This window comes from Bos indicus, chromosome 24, assembly GCF_029378745.1.
Source record: "Bos indicus isolate NIAB-ARS_2022 breed Sahiwal x Tharparkar chromosome 24, NIAB-ARS_B.indTharparkar_mat_pri_1.0, whole genome shotgun sequence".
Taxonomy (NCBI): domain Eukaryota; kingdom Metazoa; phylum Chordata; class Mammalia; order Artiodactyla; family Bovidae; genus Bos; species Bos indicus.
The window spans coordinates 11,175,462-11,195,494 of NC_091783.1; the positions used below are offsets into that span (position 1 = coordinate 11,175,462).

The 20,033-nt window shown below is 40.8% G+C and overlaps 1 protein-coding gene across 1 annotated transcript in view; it reads right to left on the minus strand.

The window, feature by feature from the left end:
• Window positions 1-16,345: 16,345 nt before the first annotated feature.
• CDH7 (cadherin 7) overlaps window positions 16,346-20,033 on the minus strand; it is a 149,247-nt gene continuing 145,559 nt past the window's right edge. The window contains exon 12 of the mRNA XM_019987011.2: window positions 16,346-18,842. Coding sequence (XP_019842570.2) covers window positions 18,349-18,842 — 494 coding nt within the window. The 3' untranslated portion in view covers window positions 16,346-18,348. The remainder of the gene's footprint in view (window positions 18,843-20,033) is intronic.

The window sequence follows — 20,033 nt, forward strand, 5'->3', positions numbered from 1 at the left end:
GACTTGAATTTTGGCTAATTTGAATAATAATTTTTAACCAATGCTTGTAACAATTTCTGAACCTCTTCTTAATGGTATTAGAATGGATTCAGGGACTGTAAACATCTTTGCCTATTTTTTGTGTATTAATAGTCTTCAAGGGGATTTTAATTACAAACATGTATTAAGGCAATTATTGTAACTAAACTATCTCTTGCCTATTACTGGTAGTGGAACTTGTTTTTAAGTTGATATGTTCAGTACTGGATTAGAAGTCATAGCTTCTATGTCATAGCTTTTAATTAGAAGTCATAGCTTCTCATTCTAGCATCTATCCATAACACTTTAGTCCTTTACACCTCGCATTTCCAACTGCCCAAATTACTAATGTCAGGAAGTCCTGTGCAGTCCTCTTTGACTTGTGATGTAATAAAGGTGAGAAAATAATTAAAACTTAACAAAGATTTCCCTTCATGACTGTGACTATAATCCCATTTCACATGTTTTCTCACCCAGATTAGAGCTAAGGATAGTTTTAAGGATTTTTCCCCTCTGATCACATAATAATCTGGTGGTAAATTAATAAGCTTTAATTATTGATGATGTTTCCTTGGATAAGTTACAATTGTTCTGGGCTTCATTTTTTTTTTTTTTTTTTTTCCATTAAAAAAAGGTACACTATTGTTTGCCTCTCTTGGGTAATCACTGGTTTTATAAGCAACTTGAAATCACATACTGGATTGGATTGCTCTGAAAGTTAAAATGACACATCCACGAAACATTTTTCTTAAGATGATTTTATATAAAAATCAGTCACTCAGAAGGAAACATGAAATTTTCATTACAACAGGACTCATTTCCTGTACTAAGTTGTCAGAAGGTATAAACTGGAAGCCACGTTGGCATTGACAGTCACAGTTGAGATTCAAGATGACAGAAATATCCACTACAGGGTCTCTTGGGTCTTTTGAGTTGTTAGGTTTTGGGGGGCAATTTTTTTTTTTTTAATAATTTAATCTGCAACAATGTTTCTTAACTTTTTTAACATAACAAAGCACACATCTAGAAAACATGTCAACAACCTGAGCATATATCACCCTGTGGTTTTCTGACTTGATTCATACTTGTTATGCACTTTGTATATACAGATACACACCAGTATCCTTCTGAAACAATACTTTATTTCCTCTATCAGCTAAAAAAAAAAAAAAAAAACTCAAATCCTTAGTACTCTAAGAGAGTGTCTGCCTGAAATGGAGTGCTTGAGCTGAACAACAACCATCTCTTCAGGTTCTGACATAAACGCAGACCTCCAGTTTTTTCTTACTGATTCATTCCCAAGGTTAAGTCAGTTCAGTTCAGTCACTCAGTCATGTCCAACTCTTTGCAACCCCATGGACTGCAGCATGCCAGGCCTCCCTGTCCTTCACCATATTTCAGAGCTTGCTCAAACTCATGTCCATTGAGTTGGTGATGCCATCCAACCATCTCGTCCTCTGTCATCCCCTTCTTCACCTGTCTTCAGTCTTTCCCAGCATCAGGGTCTTTTCTAACTGGATTTCCAGGATCCATTTTGCAGTCAATCGAATTAGCAGTTTTGACACTCTTATATCTATGTATTCAAGTAACTCATTTAAGCAGAAACACTGCAGAAAATAAATTTTTTTAACATAATTATAATAGAGCCTCAAAAATACACAATAATAGATTCATTGAAAGTTATGCTTCATACTTTATATAAGTGAATTGCTCATCTCTAAATTTTGAGAAAGAAATTCTGAAATCTATGGTAAAGAGCATCTATATCGATGCACAGTATTCTTTTAACACAGCCACATAATTTAATTGTAGACGGTGGATCTGACAGTCATAATTATCTTTAAAAAAAAAAACTAAATTTTAAATGCCATTACCTTCACTTTAACTTTTAGCCTCAAATTATGTGTGTGCAATGTGTATGTGAGTATGCTCAGTGTATATAATGTCCAAGATATGTAATATATGCAATTTGAAGTCTAACATATATTAAACTTGGGTAGTTAGTTCTTTTTCCTTTGCGTTTTTTTGCTTTTGTTAGGTAGTTAGAATAAGAAAATGAGTCCAGAATGGCAGTGGCTAAAAAACAAAGGGCAAAGCCTGAGAAAATAGAACAAAGGAAGGTCCGAGGACTGGAGTGAGGACCTCAGGTGAAGCAAACAACCTCCTGGCTAAACTAGTTTACATAGGGCATGCTGAGAAGGAGGAGAAAAAACATATAAAAAGTGGAGCCAAAATTGAGCCAGGGGCTTCTCTTCTCTTCGCGTCTTTTGGGTCGGCCCACCCTCACTCCGGAGAAGGCAATGGCACCCCACTTCAGTACTCTTGCCTGGAAAATCCCATGGATGGAGGAGTTTGGTGGGCTGCAGTCCATAAGGTCTCGAAGAGTCGGACACGACTGAGCAACTTCACTTTCACTTTTCACTTTCATTCATTAGAGAAGGAAATGGCAACCCACTCCAGTGTTCTTGCCTGGAGAATCCCAGGGATGGGGGAGCCTGGTGGGCTGCCGTCTATGGGGTTGCACAGAGTCGGACACGACTGAAGCGACTTAGCAGCAGTAGCAGCAGCAACCCTCACTCCTCGAGGATATATTTCCCTTTGCTTGTCAAATAAAACTGTGCTGTAACATGGAGCTGCCAACACTGGCCCATATTTCGCTTCACGTTTTTGCTGCGACCAAGGAAATTTACACAGGGCTGTAACACTGGTCTGTCCATTGCTTCAAATTTTTGCTGTGGCAAGACAGAAACGAGGAAATTACACACTCCCCTGACATATATGTGAAAGTGAAAGTGACTTCCCTGGTGGCTCAGATGGTAAAGCGTCTGTCTACAATGCGGGAGACCCAGGTTCGATCCCTGGGTTGGGAAGATCCCCTGGAGAAGGAAATGGCAATCTACTCCAGTACTATTGCCTGGAAAATCCCATGGACAGAGGAGCCTGGTAGGCTACAGTCCATGGGGTCGCAAAGAGTTGGACATGACCGAGCGAATTCACTTCACTTCACTGACATATATGGTGCCGTTTCTTGGATTTAACCTGGCTGAAATAACCTTGGCTCAGCCCCTGCAAGGCAGAGGCCAAACACAGCAGAAGCCCAACTATGCAAAAGCTCCAGCGGTGGAAGCTGAACATGAAGAAAACCCAGCACAGGGGAAGTGACAAGAAACCCACTGTGCTGGAAACTGGGACAACACACACAAACTTGGCAGAAAGCTTACTCGGTTCAGTCTCAGATCCCAGGGGACCTCCGGTTGGGGTAGGAAGTCCTCACCCCTGTGGCTGGAAGGACATATGGCTAACAAAATCTTAATTCCTTTACAGTCTCTTGTTTCTTGTTTCCCTGAACCCCCCACAAACAGTTGAGCAGTAGTGGGTGCAATTGAGGGACTCTGGAAAGGCTACTCCCCAGTGTGTCCCGAAGGCTCCACTTTCCTCTGCTGTGCCCCAGTAGCTGTTGCCCAAGCAGGTGGGGGTTCTTCTGTCCTTAATCTTCTTTGTGCCAAGGATCAGGCCAATGAAAACTGTGAGCACAGGTCAGGTATTATTTATCTGGCAGGTTACGAAGGGGATTCGCTGGCATGTTTTCCCCCCTGCTTTTTCTTCCTGTCCTTCAGCTCCTCTCTTTTGGGACTTGAGCCCGGACAAAACCCATGGCACCTGGCTTCAGGACCTAATGAAACTCAGGCTCTGATGTTTCATTGCAAAAATTCAGTGAGAGACACAGTGATAGGTAAGAGGTGGACTTGTTTGGATTCAGGGAGGATCACACTCCACAGGGTGTGGGCCATCACAGAGGAGAGTGCGGTGGCCATGGAATGTGGTGTGGTTAGTTTCTGTGGGCTGGGTGATTTCATGTGCTAATGAGTAGGAGGATCATTCCAACAATTGGGGAACCACCCACTCCTCGTCTTTTGACAGTGCCTTGGACCTGTCCTGGCACCTCGGGGTGTGTCATTTAGCTTGCAGATTGAGGATCCAGGTTTAGTCGAATTTGACTTGTCATCTTGGACCCATTTGATTTTAATTGGTTATGTTATGCCCTTGGGCTATGTCGTTCTTTCAAAAGTTGAGCCCTGCCCCCTTCCCTCCTGTTTGCTCTTCTGAGCACAGCCACCCAGGCCCACAATGATGCCTCCACAATCTTCTTGAGGGACAACCAGAAAATAAATGGCCCTTGGGGGAGAAATACTGTATAATATCCAATCTTTCTAGATATTCAGGCCTTCATCTTCCATGTTTCTTACAACATGTGCCACAATAGCATCTCTCAGTGAACCCTAGAGGGCGGGTAACAGGCACACAATGCCTGTTAGAAGTCTATCTGGTGGCATCCCCTCAAGGGCAATTGGGCTTCCAGGGATAATGTTTGACACTTTGGGAATCAGCCCTGCAGGCCGTTTGGGCCCAAACCCTTACCATCCTTCTCCCAAAGTTACAAACATACCCCTACATCAAATCTCCACTCCACTTTTATGGAACATCTGGTCTGTTGCCTCTTACCAATTTGTTCTTAAACCACTTCCTAAATCCTACAACCAGGACCCTGCCTCCTTGTAGGCAACATTTTTCCATGCAGCTTATTATTAAAATACCCCTAATGCCCTTAACAGGACCAAATAACCCACTCCTTTGTCATTACCTCTGTTATTACCTAAAGTGGGTCTATAACAATGAAATTTTCACCATTGGAAACACCCTAAGCTGTTCTTTTGGAGGACTAGGGAAGGAAATCAGTGGTTTACATTCCCTCAGAGCAATAAGAGGATGAGGCTTATGGCTGTTTCAACAGGTTCCCAGCCTCAGGGCACAGACTTGGATTGTTTTTCATCATGATATCTATTCCCATCCTGGTGGACAAACCAGTAATGAGTTAAGAGTACAGCCCCTTAATCCTACCCAGCATTGGTCATGTTGGAGGCCTTGGGGATGCCCAACTCCAGTCCGGGGGTCCCAGAAAGTTGACCTGCCTCAATCTGCCTAGGGATCTTGTCCTCAAAAAGTTGTGATGCATCACCCTGCTCAGGGATCTGCCAGTCCAGGGGTCCCAGGAGGTTGTCATGCTTCAAGCTGCCTGGGGATCTGCACCGTGACCCGGGGACTCCTGGCTCTCAGGTTGCAACAGTACTGGGTAGGATAAGCTTCAGAAAGACTCACCCCTAAGGAAGTCCACCCATGGAAATAGAAGGAAGCCTATTAGTTGTGGGATTATGCCCAAACTCAGCAATAACTTAGGAGTGCAATGGGAACCACATTGCCTTTCTGGAAAGTCTAAAAGAGGCCCTCCAAAGTGTGATTTTAAAGGACAAATTTCTGTCTCAATGTGCATCAGACATCAGGATAAAATTACAACAGCTACAGCAGCAGGACCTATCTGCCTCTTCAGATGAGATCGTCCAGACAGCCACCAATACCTTTTATAACAGAGAATAGGAGAGGGAGGCCAGGAGAGGCCAGGCCCAGGAGAGGGAGAGAAGGAAGGAGACAAGGCATGCCCAGATGCTGGCCACCCTCCAGGGAAGCCCTAAGGCAAACCCCAAGTCCTTGAAGGACAAAGCATGAGGCAAATGCCTAATCTTTAGACAGGCAGGACATTGGGCCAAAGAGTGTGCAAACCATGGAAAGTCTTCTAAAACAGTTTGCTACAAATGCCATCAACTGGGGCTGTGGGTGGAACTCTGCCCTCGGAACCCGTGGGCCTCAAGGTCAAGTGCCAAGTCTCCCCTCATGATGGTTCAACAGGACTGAAGCCCATTCCAGCCACCCCGCCTTTCACAGATAACCATCACGGGGCTGGAGCCAACTGGATGTGGTAGGTAGGTGCAAGAATTTCTTAGTTGACTCAGGGGCTACCTACTGTGTTCTAACCTCCTATTCCAGAGCCTTCTCCTCCCAAATCTGTACCATTTGGGGTGCTACAGGAAAAACACTAACAAAAAGACTTACCTGAGCACTTCTTTGTTACTGGGATGAAAAATATTTCCCACAAGTTTCTGGTGGTCCCTGAGTGTCCTACTCCCTTATTGGGAAAAGATTGTTCCCTGCCTTCTAAATCTTCCAGCTATTGATGACTTGATAGAAGATGCTTTAAAACTCTCTTATGGGGGCAAACTATTTTTACCAGCAACCAAGTGAAACAACTCCTGAATGGGAGAGGCCATTTATGGATGTCTGAACAAAGAATCCTCAGATATCAAGTAGAACTAATGGAAAATCTAGGCCTGACTATATCCCTTTGTGTGGTTCTTAACCCAGCTAGCCTCCTGTGTACCCCCGAGGGCTCTCTCCCCTTTCACTCTTGCCTAGAAACTTTGGACCACTGGACAAAACCCCGAGAGGGGTTGTCAGAAGATCCTCTGACCAATCCTGAGGAAATCTGGTACACTGATGGAAGCATTTCTCTTGGATGGGAAAAGAAGAGCTGGATATGCAATAGTCTCCAGTTTTGAGACCATAGAGGCTAAACCTTTGTCACCAGTTTACTTCAGCCCAATTGGCTGAGCTCATAGCCCTGAATCAATCTTTAAAGCTGGGAAAAGGAAAAAGAGTAGCCGTTTACACTGCCTCCAAGTATGCCTTTCTGGTGCTACATGCACATGTGGCTATTTGGAAAGAAAGAGGCCACTTGACCACCCGAGGGTCCCCAATCAAATGTGGTGATCAAATCCTTAGCCTCTCAGAGTCAGTCCATCTGCCCACTGAGGTTTCAATCTCCCACTATAAAGGACACCAAAAAGGGGGCACAGACGTGGCATGAGGGAACCAAGCAGCTGATGAGGCAGCTAAGAGAGCAGGGTTACAGAACAATGATAAGGGCTGGCACCTTGGTTCCACAGACTAATTTGCCAGAAACTCCTTCATATACTGAAAGTGAGACTTTTTAAACTAAGAGTGAGGGTTTTCAAGAAGATTGTATGGGGTGGTTCCAAAAGGAGGGACTCTTTTTTCTGCCTGGGAACCTCCAATGGAAGTTGGTTAACTCCTTACATGCCGCCACTCATTTAGGGAAGAAGGCCCTCCAAAAATTACTAGAAAGGTCCTTCAGAGGAACAGGCCTCCAAACAACTATAAGGCAAGTGGTCTCCTCTTGTGCCACTTGCCAATTAAACAACCCCCAAGGAGCTCAAAGACCCCAGCTGGCCCAGCCCGTCCAACAACATGGGATCTACCCAGGAGAGGACTGGCAGATGGACTTCACCCAGATGCCAGTTTCTCAAGGGTACAAATACCTATTAGTTGTAATAGATACAACCACAGGATGGATTGAAGGCTTTCTTACCTAGACTGGGAAGGCTGAGGAGGTGGTAAAAAACTGCTCCATGAAATCATTCTGAGATTTGGTCTGCCAAGGTCATTACAAAGTGAAAATGGGGCATCATTTCCTTCTAATATCACCCAAGGTGTCTCTAAAGCATTGGCCATTACTTACTATCTTCATTGTGCCTGGAAGGCTCAGTCTTCAGGAAAAGCAGAAAGAGCCAAAATACAAAAGTTACTCAGTTGTGTCCAACTCTTTGCGACCCCATGGACTTAGTCCATGGAATTCTCCAGGCCAGAATACTGGAGGGGGTAGCCTTCCCTTCTCCAGGGGATCTTCCCAACCCAGGGATCAAACTTAGGTCTCCCACATTGCAGGCAGATTCTTTACTGGCTAAGCCACAAGGGAAGCCCAAGAATACTTGAGTGGGTAGCCTTTCTCCAGGAGATCTTCCTGACCCAGGCATTGAACCAGGGTCTTCTCATTGCAGGCAGATTCTTTACCAACTGAGCTATGAGGGAAATTACAAAGAAAGAGCCAACCAATTCTTAAAGTCCGTGATAAAAAAGATAACCCAGGAAACCTCGCTGGGATGAAAGGAAGCTTTACCAATGGTTCTCCTTTGCACTTGTATTGCCCCCAAGGAACAGGTTGGTCTTAGTCCTTATGAGATGCTATATGGGAGACCTTTTGTTTATGTCAATGACCTCTTCCTCGATCCAGAGCCTCAGTCCCTCTGGTCTTAAACCATGGCCATTGGGCAATTCCAACAGGATATATGCTTGTGGGGTGTCAACCAGGACCCAAAAGATTCTAAACAGCCACCAGTATATTCTCCAGTAGTCCTTTAAAGTCTGGAAAGATGGGTCCCCAAAGGCTCAACACCAGCCTACATGGAAGGGCCCCTACCCTGTAAAACTTTCTACCCCCACAGCAGTCAAGGTACCAGGACATGACTCCTGGATTCACTATTCACGAGTCAAGCCATGGAAGAAAACAGAAGAGGACATTCAATACACCTGTGAGCCCCTGAGAGAGCTCAGATACCTATTCAGGACTACAAATGAGTGCCACTCTAATGAATACCCCCATAATTAAGTTTGTGGGATAAGATTTCTCAGGACAGCTCTAAGGAACCAACACAGCTTGGCAGGAGTTGCACTCCAAAATAGACAGGAGATAGATCTCTTGTCCTGATTCCTGAACAAGGAGGGCCTTGAGCCATCTTGAATGAGATGTGTTGTTTCCGGGCAAATACCTCCAGCTAAATTAAAGAAAGCCTCACAGTACTCAAGAAAAACATTCAGCTCCTACAGGATCTCAAGAACGAGCTAGAGAGTCCTCGGGGGTGGCTACAGTCTCTCTTTGGGGGATCCTTCTCCTCAGTTCAGTCACATCAGACTTTGCAACCCCATGGACTGCAGCACACCAGCCCTCACTGTCCATCACAAACTCTTGGAGATTACTCAAACTCATATTCATTGTGTCAGGTCAGGGATGCCATCCAACCATCTCATCCTCTGTCATCCCCTTCTCCTCCTGCATTCTGTCTTTCCCAGCATCAGGGTCTTTTCAATGAGTCGGTTCTTCACATCAGGTGGCCAAAGTATTGGAGTTTCAGCTTCAGCATCAATCCTTCCAATGAATAGTCAAGACTGACTTTATTTAGGATTGACTGGTTGGACCTCCTTGCAGTCCAAGGGACTCTTGAGAGTCTTCTCCAACACCACAGTTCAAAAGCATCAATTCTTTGGCATTCAGCTTTCTTTATAGTCCAACTCTCACATCCATACATGATTACTGGAAAAACCATAGCTTTGACTAGACAGACCTTTGTTGGCAAAGTAAGGTCTCTGCTTTTCAATATGCTGTGTAGGTTGGTCATACTTTTTTTTTTTTTTCCAAGGAGCAAGCATCTTTTCATTTCATGACTTCAGTCACCATCTGCAGTGCAGTGATTTTAGAGCCCCCCAAAATAAAGTCTCCTACTGTTTCTATTGCCTTCCCATCTATTTCCCATGAAGTGATGGGACCAGATGTCATGATCTTTGTTTTCTGAATGTTGAGTTTTAAGCCAACTTTTTCACTCTCCTCTTTCACTTTCATCAAGAGGCTCTTTAGTTCCTCTTCATTTTCTGCCATGTGGGTAGTGTCATCTGTGTATCTGAGGTTATTGACATTTCTCCCAGCAATCTTGATTCCAGCTTGTGCTTCATCCAGCCCAGCATTTCACATGATGAACTCTTCATAGAAGTTAAATAAGCAGGGTGACAATATGTAGCCTTGACATACTCCTTTCCTGATTTGGAACCAGTCTGTTGTTCCATGTCCAGTTCTAACTGTTGCTTCTTGACTTGCATACAGATTTCTCAGGAGGCAGGTCAGGTGGTCTGCTACTCCCATGTCTTTAAGAATTTTCCACAATTTGTTGTGATCCACACAAAGAGTTTGCTGTAGTCAATAAAGCAGAAGTAGATGTTTTTCTGGAACTCTCTTGCTTTTCGATGAAACAGTGGATATTGGTTATTTGATCTCTGGCTCCTCTGCCTTTTCTAAATCCAGCTTGAACATCTGGAATTTCACTGTTCATGTACTGTTGAAGCCTGGCTTGGAGAATTTTGAGCATTACTTTGCTAGTGTGTGAGACGAGTGCAATTGTGTGGTAGTTTGAACATTCTTTGGCATTGCCTTTCTTTGTGATTGGAATGAAAACTGACCTTTTCCAGTCCTGTGGCCACTGATGAGTTTTCCAAGTTTACTGGCATATTGAGTGCAGCACTTTCACAGCATCATCCTTTAGGATTTGAAATATCTCAACTGGGATTCCATCACCTTGACTAGCTTGTTTGTACTGATGCTTCCTAAGGCCCACTTGCTGTGGGGAGACAGAACCAAGGAAATTACACACTCCCCCAACATGTTTTAAATTATTACAGACAAAATGCAATTGCTATGTAGTTATCTGATCTGTTGTTTAAAAAGTTGATTTCTTTTGAAGAACTGGTCATATTCAACAAACTATACATTCCATATCTTGAGATACATAAACATAGTATTTATATTCATAAAAAATATAGCATGTAGCAATAAGATAGTGAATCATATAATTTTTCCTGCTTTTAAAAATATCAGTCATTAGCAGCATAATTTCATCAGTTAATGCAACAAAAATGTAAGAGTTAATTTGAGTGTATATTGTAGCAACATTCTTAGTAGTTATATAGCTACTAATGTATTTATTTATAATGCTTGTTCATGGGAGCTTTGAATAACCAGATAACTAATTCCTGAGTAGAAGATTTTGGCGGGTACTCTTTCTGCCCCCTTCTGATGCCTATGTCAGAAGCTTTCTCTATCTCCTTTATACTTCAATAAAACTTTATTACACACACACACACACACACACAAAGAAGATTTCTTAATGCTCATTTTATGCGTAGACTAACATATCAGTAGTACCTATGCATATTATTTTTTAATTTCTGATGGCTTCTTCATTTATAAAAGGCTATTGGAAGATATTGAAAATGCTTTCAAGTCATCAAGAGTACAGAATGGTTTTCATATTAAGTCAGTATTATTCTACTCTAATTCTTTGAAGTATATAAATGATTAATTACACAAGCACCAGTCATGACTGACAGAATTATTGAATTCTCTATCAGTATGCCCATGCTGATTTGCTTAACTCTTATTAGCAGTTAAATTAGTTTGGTTTGGATCTCAACCTGCAAAGACCTTATAAGTTCAGTTCAGTTCAATCATTCAGTCGTGTCTGACTCTTTGCGACCCCATGAACCACAGCACGCCAGGCCTCCCTGTCCATCACCAACTCCTGGAGTTTACCCAAACTCATGAAAGACTTTATAAAATACCTGTTCTAAAGTAGTTGCTTCAATTAATAATATCAATTGTGTCTTTTCCCAACTTAGGATATTAATTGCATGTTTTTTCCCTTATTGCATATTTCCCAAGCCAGAAATTATCCATGTTTACCACTAAGAGGAAATATAATCAATCTTATTACATAATTTCCATAATTTTCCATAATAAAGCCTTACATTTTTACAGTGCTTTACAGTTTACACAGCATTTTCACTTAATCATCTCACAAGCTTCTAAAACAGACAGGATGGTAATTAACTCAGTTTTAATCACAAAGATATAAAGGTTCAGAGAATTAGAGTGGTATCCAGGGCACAGCCAAAATGTGCTGGAACTGACTTCTACCCAGATTTGATAACCACGGACAAGGGGTGCTTCCTCTTACACCAGTGATGCTCAACAAGCCAAAGCCTGGTGACAAGTCACAATAAATAATTCACATTCCACACTCTGTGTTGACAATGAGATGGCATCTACACAATAAAAAGAAAACGAGGAAGACAGTTATCCAGATAGTTCAGCTAAATGCTGTCCCCTTAACACCACAATCCTTTCCCAATTTAGATTCTTAAGCAAACAAAATATTGCTCCCTTGAATTTATCAGACTTTGTCTTATTGCTTAATAGGCATTTGCCAAATGACAATAATACACTGGAATTAACAAGATAATATTAGGTTATTTTTTAAGGTCGTTTCAGACATACTTTCCAATGTCACTCAATCATACACACACACCTGTTCTTTTAAGATCCAAGCCAGTACAAGGCAGCATAATAATGAAAAAGTGTCAAGAATGTTGCACACACAGGCTGTCTCCTTTTTGCTTGAAAAATTACTCCTGGAATTATACTTTATAGTACCTGCCAAGTCACAGCCTCAAATAACTCCCATTTTTCTTAAGGGCTAATCCCACTCTTCTGAAACAATTTCAATTACACTGAAAATGGAAATGCTATTATTCCTTTCTTGTTCTTTTGATTATGATGATGATTTGTTACTTAATCTTATTATGTTAGTTTTCCTAAACTTTCATATACCATGGAATATATACACAATATATGTTAATAATTTAAAAATAATTGACTATAGAAAAGGAAAGATATACCCATTTGAATGCACAGTTCCAAAGAATAGCAAAAGAGATAAGAAAGCCTTCCTCAGTGATCAATGCAAAGAAATAGAGGAAAACAATAGAATGGGAAAGACTAGAGATCTCTTCAAAAAATTAGAGATACCAGGGGAACATTTCATGCAAAGATGGGCACAATAAAGGACAGAAATGGTATGGACCTAACAGAAGCAGAAGATACTAAGAAGAGGTGGCAAGAATACACAGAACTATACAAAAAAGATCTTCATGACCCAGATAACCACTCATTTAGTGTGATCACTCACCTAAAGACAGTCAACCTGGAACGTGAAGTCAAGTGGGCTTTAGGAAGCATCACTACAAACAAAGCTAGTGGAGGTGATGGAATTCCAGTTGGGCTATTTCAAATCCTAAAAAATGATGCTGTTAACATGCTGCACTCAATATGCCAGTAAACTTGGAAAACTCATCAGTGGCCACAGGACTGGAAAAGGTCAGTTTTTATTCCAATCCCAAAGAAAGGCAATGCCAAAGAATGTTCAAACTCCCACAAAATTTCACTCATCTCACACACTAGCAAAGTAATGCTCAAAATTCTCCAAGCCAGGCTTCAACAGTACATGAACAGTGAAATTCCAGATGTTCAAGCTGGTTTTAGAAAAGGCAGAGGAATCAGAGATCAAATAACCAACATCCACTGGATCATCGAAAAAGCAAGAGTTCTGGAAAGGCATCTACTTCTGCTTTATTGACAATGCCAAAGCCTTTGACTGTGTGGGTCACAACAGACTGTGGAAAATTCTGAAAGAGATGGGAATACCAGACCACCTGACCTGCCTCTTGAGAAATTTGTATGCAGGTCAGGAAGCAACAGTTAGAACTGGACATGGAACAACAGACTGGTTCCAAATCAGGAAAGAAGTATGTCAAGGCTGCATATTGTCACCCTGCTTATTTAACTTCTATGCAGAGTACATCATGCGAAATGCTGGGCTGGATGAAGCACAAGCTGGAATCAAGATTGCCGGGAGAAATATCAATAACCTCATATATGCAGATGACACCACCTTTATGGCAGAAAGCAAAGAAGAACTAAAGAGCCTTTTGATGAAAGTGAAAGAGAGAGTGATAAAGTTGGCTTAAAACTCAACATTCAGAAAACTAAGATCATGGCATCTGGTCCCATCACTTCATAGTAAATGAGGAAAGAATGGAAACAGTGAGAGACTTTATTTTGGGGGGCCCTAAACTCACTGCAGATGGTGACTGTAGTCATGAAATTAAAAGACGCTTGCTCCTTGGAAGAAAAGTTATGACAAACCTAGACAGAATATTAAAAAACAGAGACATTACTTTACTAACAAAGGTCCATCTAATCAAAGCTATGGTTTTTCCAGTAGTCATGTATGGATGGGAGAGTTGGACTATAAGGAAAGCTGAATGCTGAAGAATTGATGCTTTTGAACTGTGGTGTTAGAGAAGACTCTTGAAAGTCCCTTGGACTTTAAGGAGATCCAACCAGTCCATCCTAAAGGAAATAAGTCCTGAATATTCATTGGAAGGAATGTTACTGAAGCTGCACTATTTTGACCACCTGATACAAAGACCTGACTCACTAGAAAAGCCTCTGATGCTGGGAAGGATTGAAGGTGGGAGGAGAATGAGACAAAAGGATGAGATGTTTGGATGGCATCACTGATTCGATCGACATGAGTTTGAGTAATCTCCAGGAGTCTGTGATGAACAGGGAAGCCTCGTGTGCTGCAGTGCATGGGGTCGCAAAGAGTCAGAAACGCTGAGTGACTGAACTAAACTGATAGATTTAAGTTCAAATAAACTACCTAGACAAACAGAAAATGAATTTTCTTATGTGTTAACTGTCACATACGTTCCATTTGTCCCCAGACATCCCTGATCAGAAACAGTTTAGAGTAAGTCCAAGCTTTCTTTCAATCAACTTTAATTAGATCTGCTGCTGCTGCTAAGTTGCTTCAGTCGTGTCCGACTCTGTGCAACCCCATAGACGGCAGCCCATAAACTTTCAAATAATGATTTAGAAACAACTTGGGTAGTTAGAACAGTTTGAAAGTCAACTTTTGTTGTTGTTCAGTCACTCAGCCATGTCCAACTCTTTGTGACCCCATGAACTGCAGCACGCCAGGCTTCTCTGTCCTTCACTATCTCCCTGAGTTTGCTCAGACTCCTGTCCATTGAGTTGGTGATGCCTGTTGCCCCTTCTCCTCCTGCCTTCAGTCCTTCCCAGCATCAGAGTCTTTTCCAACGAGTCACCTCTTCTCATCAGGTGGCTGAAGTCAAAAGGTGTCAAAATAACATGGAAAATTTGATGCTTAATATTTGTAAGTAGTACTTAACAATGTTAAAATATTTAAACAAGATGCTTTTTGCCTCTTGCAGTATATCTAACTTTATCTTAAGCTCTTTTGGATTTTATATTTGAATATGATGCTAACACTTTATTTGCATGTAAGTTCTTTGAGCATGTGCACCATACCACAAATACAATTCCTACCTTATACAACTATGCCATTTACATGAGAATAATTGCCGAAGACTGCTCGTCATCCAGTGTGGTAGATGTAATTGTGCGTGAAGTTAAAATAAATGTAAGACATTTTCAGAGGGCAGAGTGAATAGGCGGGTAGCAAAACCCTCACATTATTATTTCTTGCCTAACTGTAACTGCAGTCAGCCTCAGCTGAGCTTCCCACCAAAGGAAAAAGTTGACCAGCTTCATCTAGATGACTGCTTGTAGAAAGATCTACTCATTGCCTCTGTACAGCATCTTGTCTTCTTCTCTCCTTCCTAATTTTGGTCTGCAACTGACTTTGGAATATTGCTTTAGCATAGTGCACATCCGGAATCATAATTTAGGCTTGATCAGCAAAATTCCACTTTCTTGATAAGGTTTAGCTTTCCTATTCTTTATGCTGACTTAAAATTATCCAAGAGTAATAATCTAGAGTAGAGGCCTGAGTTTATTTCTTTGAGTTGGAAGGTAACAAGTTAAATGCAATTAATTTTAAGAAATGAAATTGTCCAAAATATGCATTACTTTGTATACCTTCAGTTTCTAATGGTGCCCCCACAGGGACAAATGGAAAATATGTAAAGTTGTTGACTTCCCAACCATTTTCTGCATCCCATATGAAGCGGGTCCCCTCCTTTCTACCTGTAGCTCCAAGGATCTGAAACTAGGAAGTCACGACTACATGAATCTGTATTTAGTAGTAGAACAGGGCACATATTGCTCTCATGTCATCATTTGATATTCTATTCATTCATACTGTATTTACAACTAGATTTCCTTTTATAAAGCAAGCAGTGAAGTGTTAGTAAACAGCTACCAACTATTAACAGTTCTCAAAAAAAGAAAAGGTAGTGTTTGCTTATTTCTGTGAAGGTCTATTACCACCATGGCTGACCTACCAAGATATTATCACTAGAAGCAGAATCGGGAAGAAATATGCAGAATTGGTACTTAGGAGCTGTTCCGAGCTGGCTCCAGTCCACCACTGAATTTTAGTGGTTAGATGATATAACAGGTATTTATTTAGACGCTTTTGGAAAATTCTGTAACTAGCTCTAACACTGATTTTTGTTCATTGACTATTCTCTGGGTTTACAACAGAGCCTCTCTCTCAAGCATGTCAGATAAACATATATAACCCTAGATTTCAGAAGAAAAAAAAGAGAACTAAAATAACATTCACTATCATTAAAAGAAGCTTAGCTAGAATACTTCATATAAATTCTCTATTAGGGACACACTTGCAGCCATCTCAAGATTTCTTTTAAACACCAATGAATCAAGTTCAATACCGAATTATCATCATCTTTCACACACAAAATGGCAATTGAGTATATGCAAGAATTTCAAATCTTTATTTAAATTAAAGCCTTCCCCCCAATCATTTACTGGCAAATATGAAATTTTTTTTGAAAAAAGAAGAAAATATATATACTTTAAAAGGAGAGAAAGCAAGATGAATGGTGTGATGTTCCTTTTCTAAAGTACATTCAAACTTCCATTTATGCAACAATCAGCAGCTGTGACATCATAACCCAAATGTACTATCTTCTTGTGGACAAGGGGATTATTATACAATCATATTCTCAGCACCTTGCTGACTTAACATTTATATCATTCCTGCCCTGCATTCTGATTTTATGGACTTGGGTGAATGTACTATGCTTTACTTTTGTAATCTGAAAAACGTATGTGATTAAAAGTCATGAACAGTATCCTTTACTCTGTTATACAATTGGTTTTGCATATGCATATGTGTATTAATACAGCAAGAAGCATGTCTAGTCATGAAACAATGTCTATAAAACTATTCAAATGAAAGAACTGTTTACAGATAATCGTATTTATTGAATTATTTATTTTGATGAAGCTGAAGGCCACTTTCACATACTTCATTTCTAAAGGTGGGCTGCAATTTTACAGAATCCTACAGAGTTTCTCCTCATGTAATCAAAATACTGATACTCTGGTTCCAGTGTTTGTCTTTCAGAAAGCACTTTTAGAAACACAATTTCCTATACAATGTCCACTATCTGTAGATTTATTAGAACCCATCAATAAACCCTTTTTAAAAGGTAAAAAGAAAAAAAAATTCATTCTTACTTGACTATATTCACATTAAACTAGTATTAACCTAGAAAATAATGTTAGGTAGAAATAACACTTTCGTCATAAAATTCTTTTTCTCAAACACATGTGATTACTTGAATTTCCTCTGCTCACTTTGGCACGTCTAAACTGGTACAGAAAGTATACACTATTTGGATAATTCTTGAGGAACATATTTGCATCAGAATTGAAAGATGGATTTTGAAATTTATAACATTACATTGTTTAAGATATATTCAAAAAAATCTGTCCATATTTTTACAGCAAAGGAGGAGGGGAAAACAAATTCTCAAAAGTTTTTGGAGCTTCTAGAACTTGTTACCTTGAAAAATAAATCTTGCATCAAAGAAAATCTCAATTCTCTCTGAAATCTTCCTTCTATAATACACTTCCTTCCAATGTTCTCTAAATTCTAATGGCTCAGACAGACAACTTCTATGTCCTTGTAGCTGTGTTCCTCTCTGAGATGTGAACAGTATTAAGGGCTCAATTGCTCAACCTTTTTTTTTCTTTCTTTCTATTTCTATGCTTCATTTCCTTCATGTAGCTCAGAGTGGAAACAAATCAACATGTTCTGATGAGCTTAATATTCCGAGGCAGGAAGATGGACCTGAATTGAGTGGAGATTGGAGCTCCAAAATAAATATAACACCATGTGTCAAATAAAAAAAGAAAAGGTAGTCTCCTGTACAAATCAGAAGAGATAATAAAAAAAAAAGGCAACGAATAGACAGCAACTTTTTTTCATACCTACACAAGTATCTCAAAAAGATTGCCAACTTTAAGAATGATTTACCTGTTGCTTATTTGGAACACTTCTGGATTTATCTGCTAAACAACGGTTTATGTTGCCTTAAACCAAATTTTATTGGCTTGTATTGGAGGACTGGGGAGGATTTTCTGAGAATTTTTATATTGCGAAATAAAATATATTTGCTAACCCACAGCAATAAAATTCTGCTGGATGCTCTAATCTAGCAAGCAGAAAGCATCACTGTAAATTAAATTTGTCCCAAGTTTTGATATGCAAGAAGTTCCAGGACTTTTTCCTGGCATATGGTGTATTACTCCCTCACTGCCGATACCATCACTGCACTACTCACTCAGAAGGCTGGGTGCCTTTGCAGGTATCTGAGAGTTGCTGTCTATTCACAAACCACTGAGCATTTCTTTTTTTTTTTTTTTTTTCCATCAAAAAAGCTTTCAAATGCTCAGAGTCTGTGGTCAGTGCAGTCCCTTGGACAAGTCTAATGAAGATTTGCTTCACCAAGGCAGAAACCTAAACAGTTAAAAATGGAGGAATATTTACAACCATTTCCCTTTAGCAAGCGGAGTTCTTGTGTTCTGCACGTCTTTTGTTTGTGTTGCTGTTTTTTTTTTTCTTTTTTTTTTTTGCCTTTACTTTTCCTTCAGTACCTTTCAAACGAAGGTCTCCAGGGCTATGAGTACAAGCTCTCCTGGCCGTTTCCATACATGTCTGCGAGGCGTTTAAAACGCGGTCCCCAGTCACTAAGGTAGTCATAATTCTGATCAGAGTTTGAGCTGATGGAATCTAGGGAGCTGAGAGATTCCGCCACCGAGCCATTCCCCTCGAAGGCGTACGTCTGCAAGGAATCATAAGGCGGGGCGCAGGGATCCACGTCGGCTTCTTTCAGTCTCTCCCAAATAAATTCCCGGAAAATGACATTATCCGGGATGCTTTTAAAAGTCGGTCGACTCAAAAACTGGATTTCCGGGGTCACATCCCTCCGGGTCTTGGTGTCTCTCATGACGTTGAGGTTTCTGAGCGCGGCCATGTCGAAGGCTTCCGTGTCTTCCTCTCCCCCACCCTCGTCGTCGTATCGGACGATGTTTTCTCTGATATCTCTCTCTTCGTCGAAAATCAGGGGCTCTTTTTTCCGTCTTCTCATGGTGACGATCAGGAGGATCAGCACTATGACAAGGAAATAGCAAAGGGACAGTTTCAGTCAACTCACCGGTTACCCCCTCCATCCTGGGGAAAGTAGGTCTCTGGTGTTGATTTCAGGTGTTTGTCCTTTAAAGGGAAATGAATGGGCTGCCTACTTAGGCGGGAACTCACAGCAGTAGATGCGCTCAAATTGCTAAAACGCCTTTAATATCAAACACTTTTTATACATCAAGAAACCCTTTCCCACACCAGTTCAGAATGATGCCACCCTCTTGAATGTAACCTCCAAAGCATTTGACAGAGCTCATGGGAGGACCAGCTCAGGATTAACATAATAATTTCAAAGCCATGAAACACAAAGGGACCTTTCTTTCTTTTTTTTTTTGGAACTCTTTTAATTGCTGGAAAGGCAAAGCGACATTCATAAATGTTTGGGGTCTAATTTAACAACTGCCGTTTCCGAGGGAAATGGATTATAGCATTTGGCTGGGTTCTTTGAAGAAATGCCTAGTACTTGTCTAGGAAACTCAGCTGTTAAATAAAATCCAGTACGTCAGACCCTATACAAACATTAAAAGCTTCCCTCTAATAGAGTCCCACTTTCAGCATGAAACACTGAACTGAGTTTTTAATGTATTATGCCTACAGGTGTTATGCCTACAGGTTGTAAGGTTTTAGCAGTAGCCAAAGATTGGTGGAAGAAATCAATCATTTCTTTAACATTAGGAGTTTTTCTTTTATCAAAACATGCATAATAAAGGAGATGTTTGCACTGGAAAACAGAGACAAACAACTACACTGGCTATACTTTTAAACAAACTGAATATACTTTTTGTAAGTTAATTTTTTTGGAGTTTAGTCGCTTTACAATGTTGTGCTAGTTTCTGCTGTATAGCAAAGTGAATCAGCCATATACATATATCTGGTCTTCTCTGGATCTCCTTCCTATTTTGGTCAACCCAGAGCATTGAGCAGAGTTCCATGTGCTATACAGTAGCTTCCTGCCAATTAATCCATTTTATACACAGTATCCGGAGAAGGCAATGGCAGGCACCCCACTCCAGTACTCTTGCCGGGAAAATCCCATGGATGGAGGAGCCTGGTAGGCTGCAGTCCATGGGGTCCCTAGGAGTCGGACATGACTGAGAGACTTCACTTTCACTTTTCACTTTCATGCATTGGAGAAGGAAATGGCAACCCACCTCAGTATTCTTG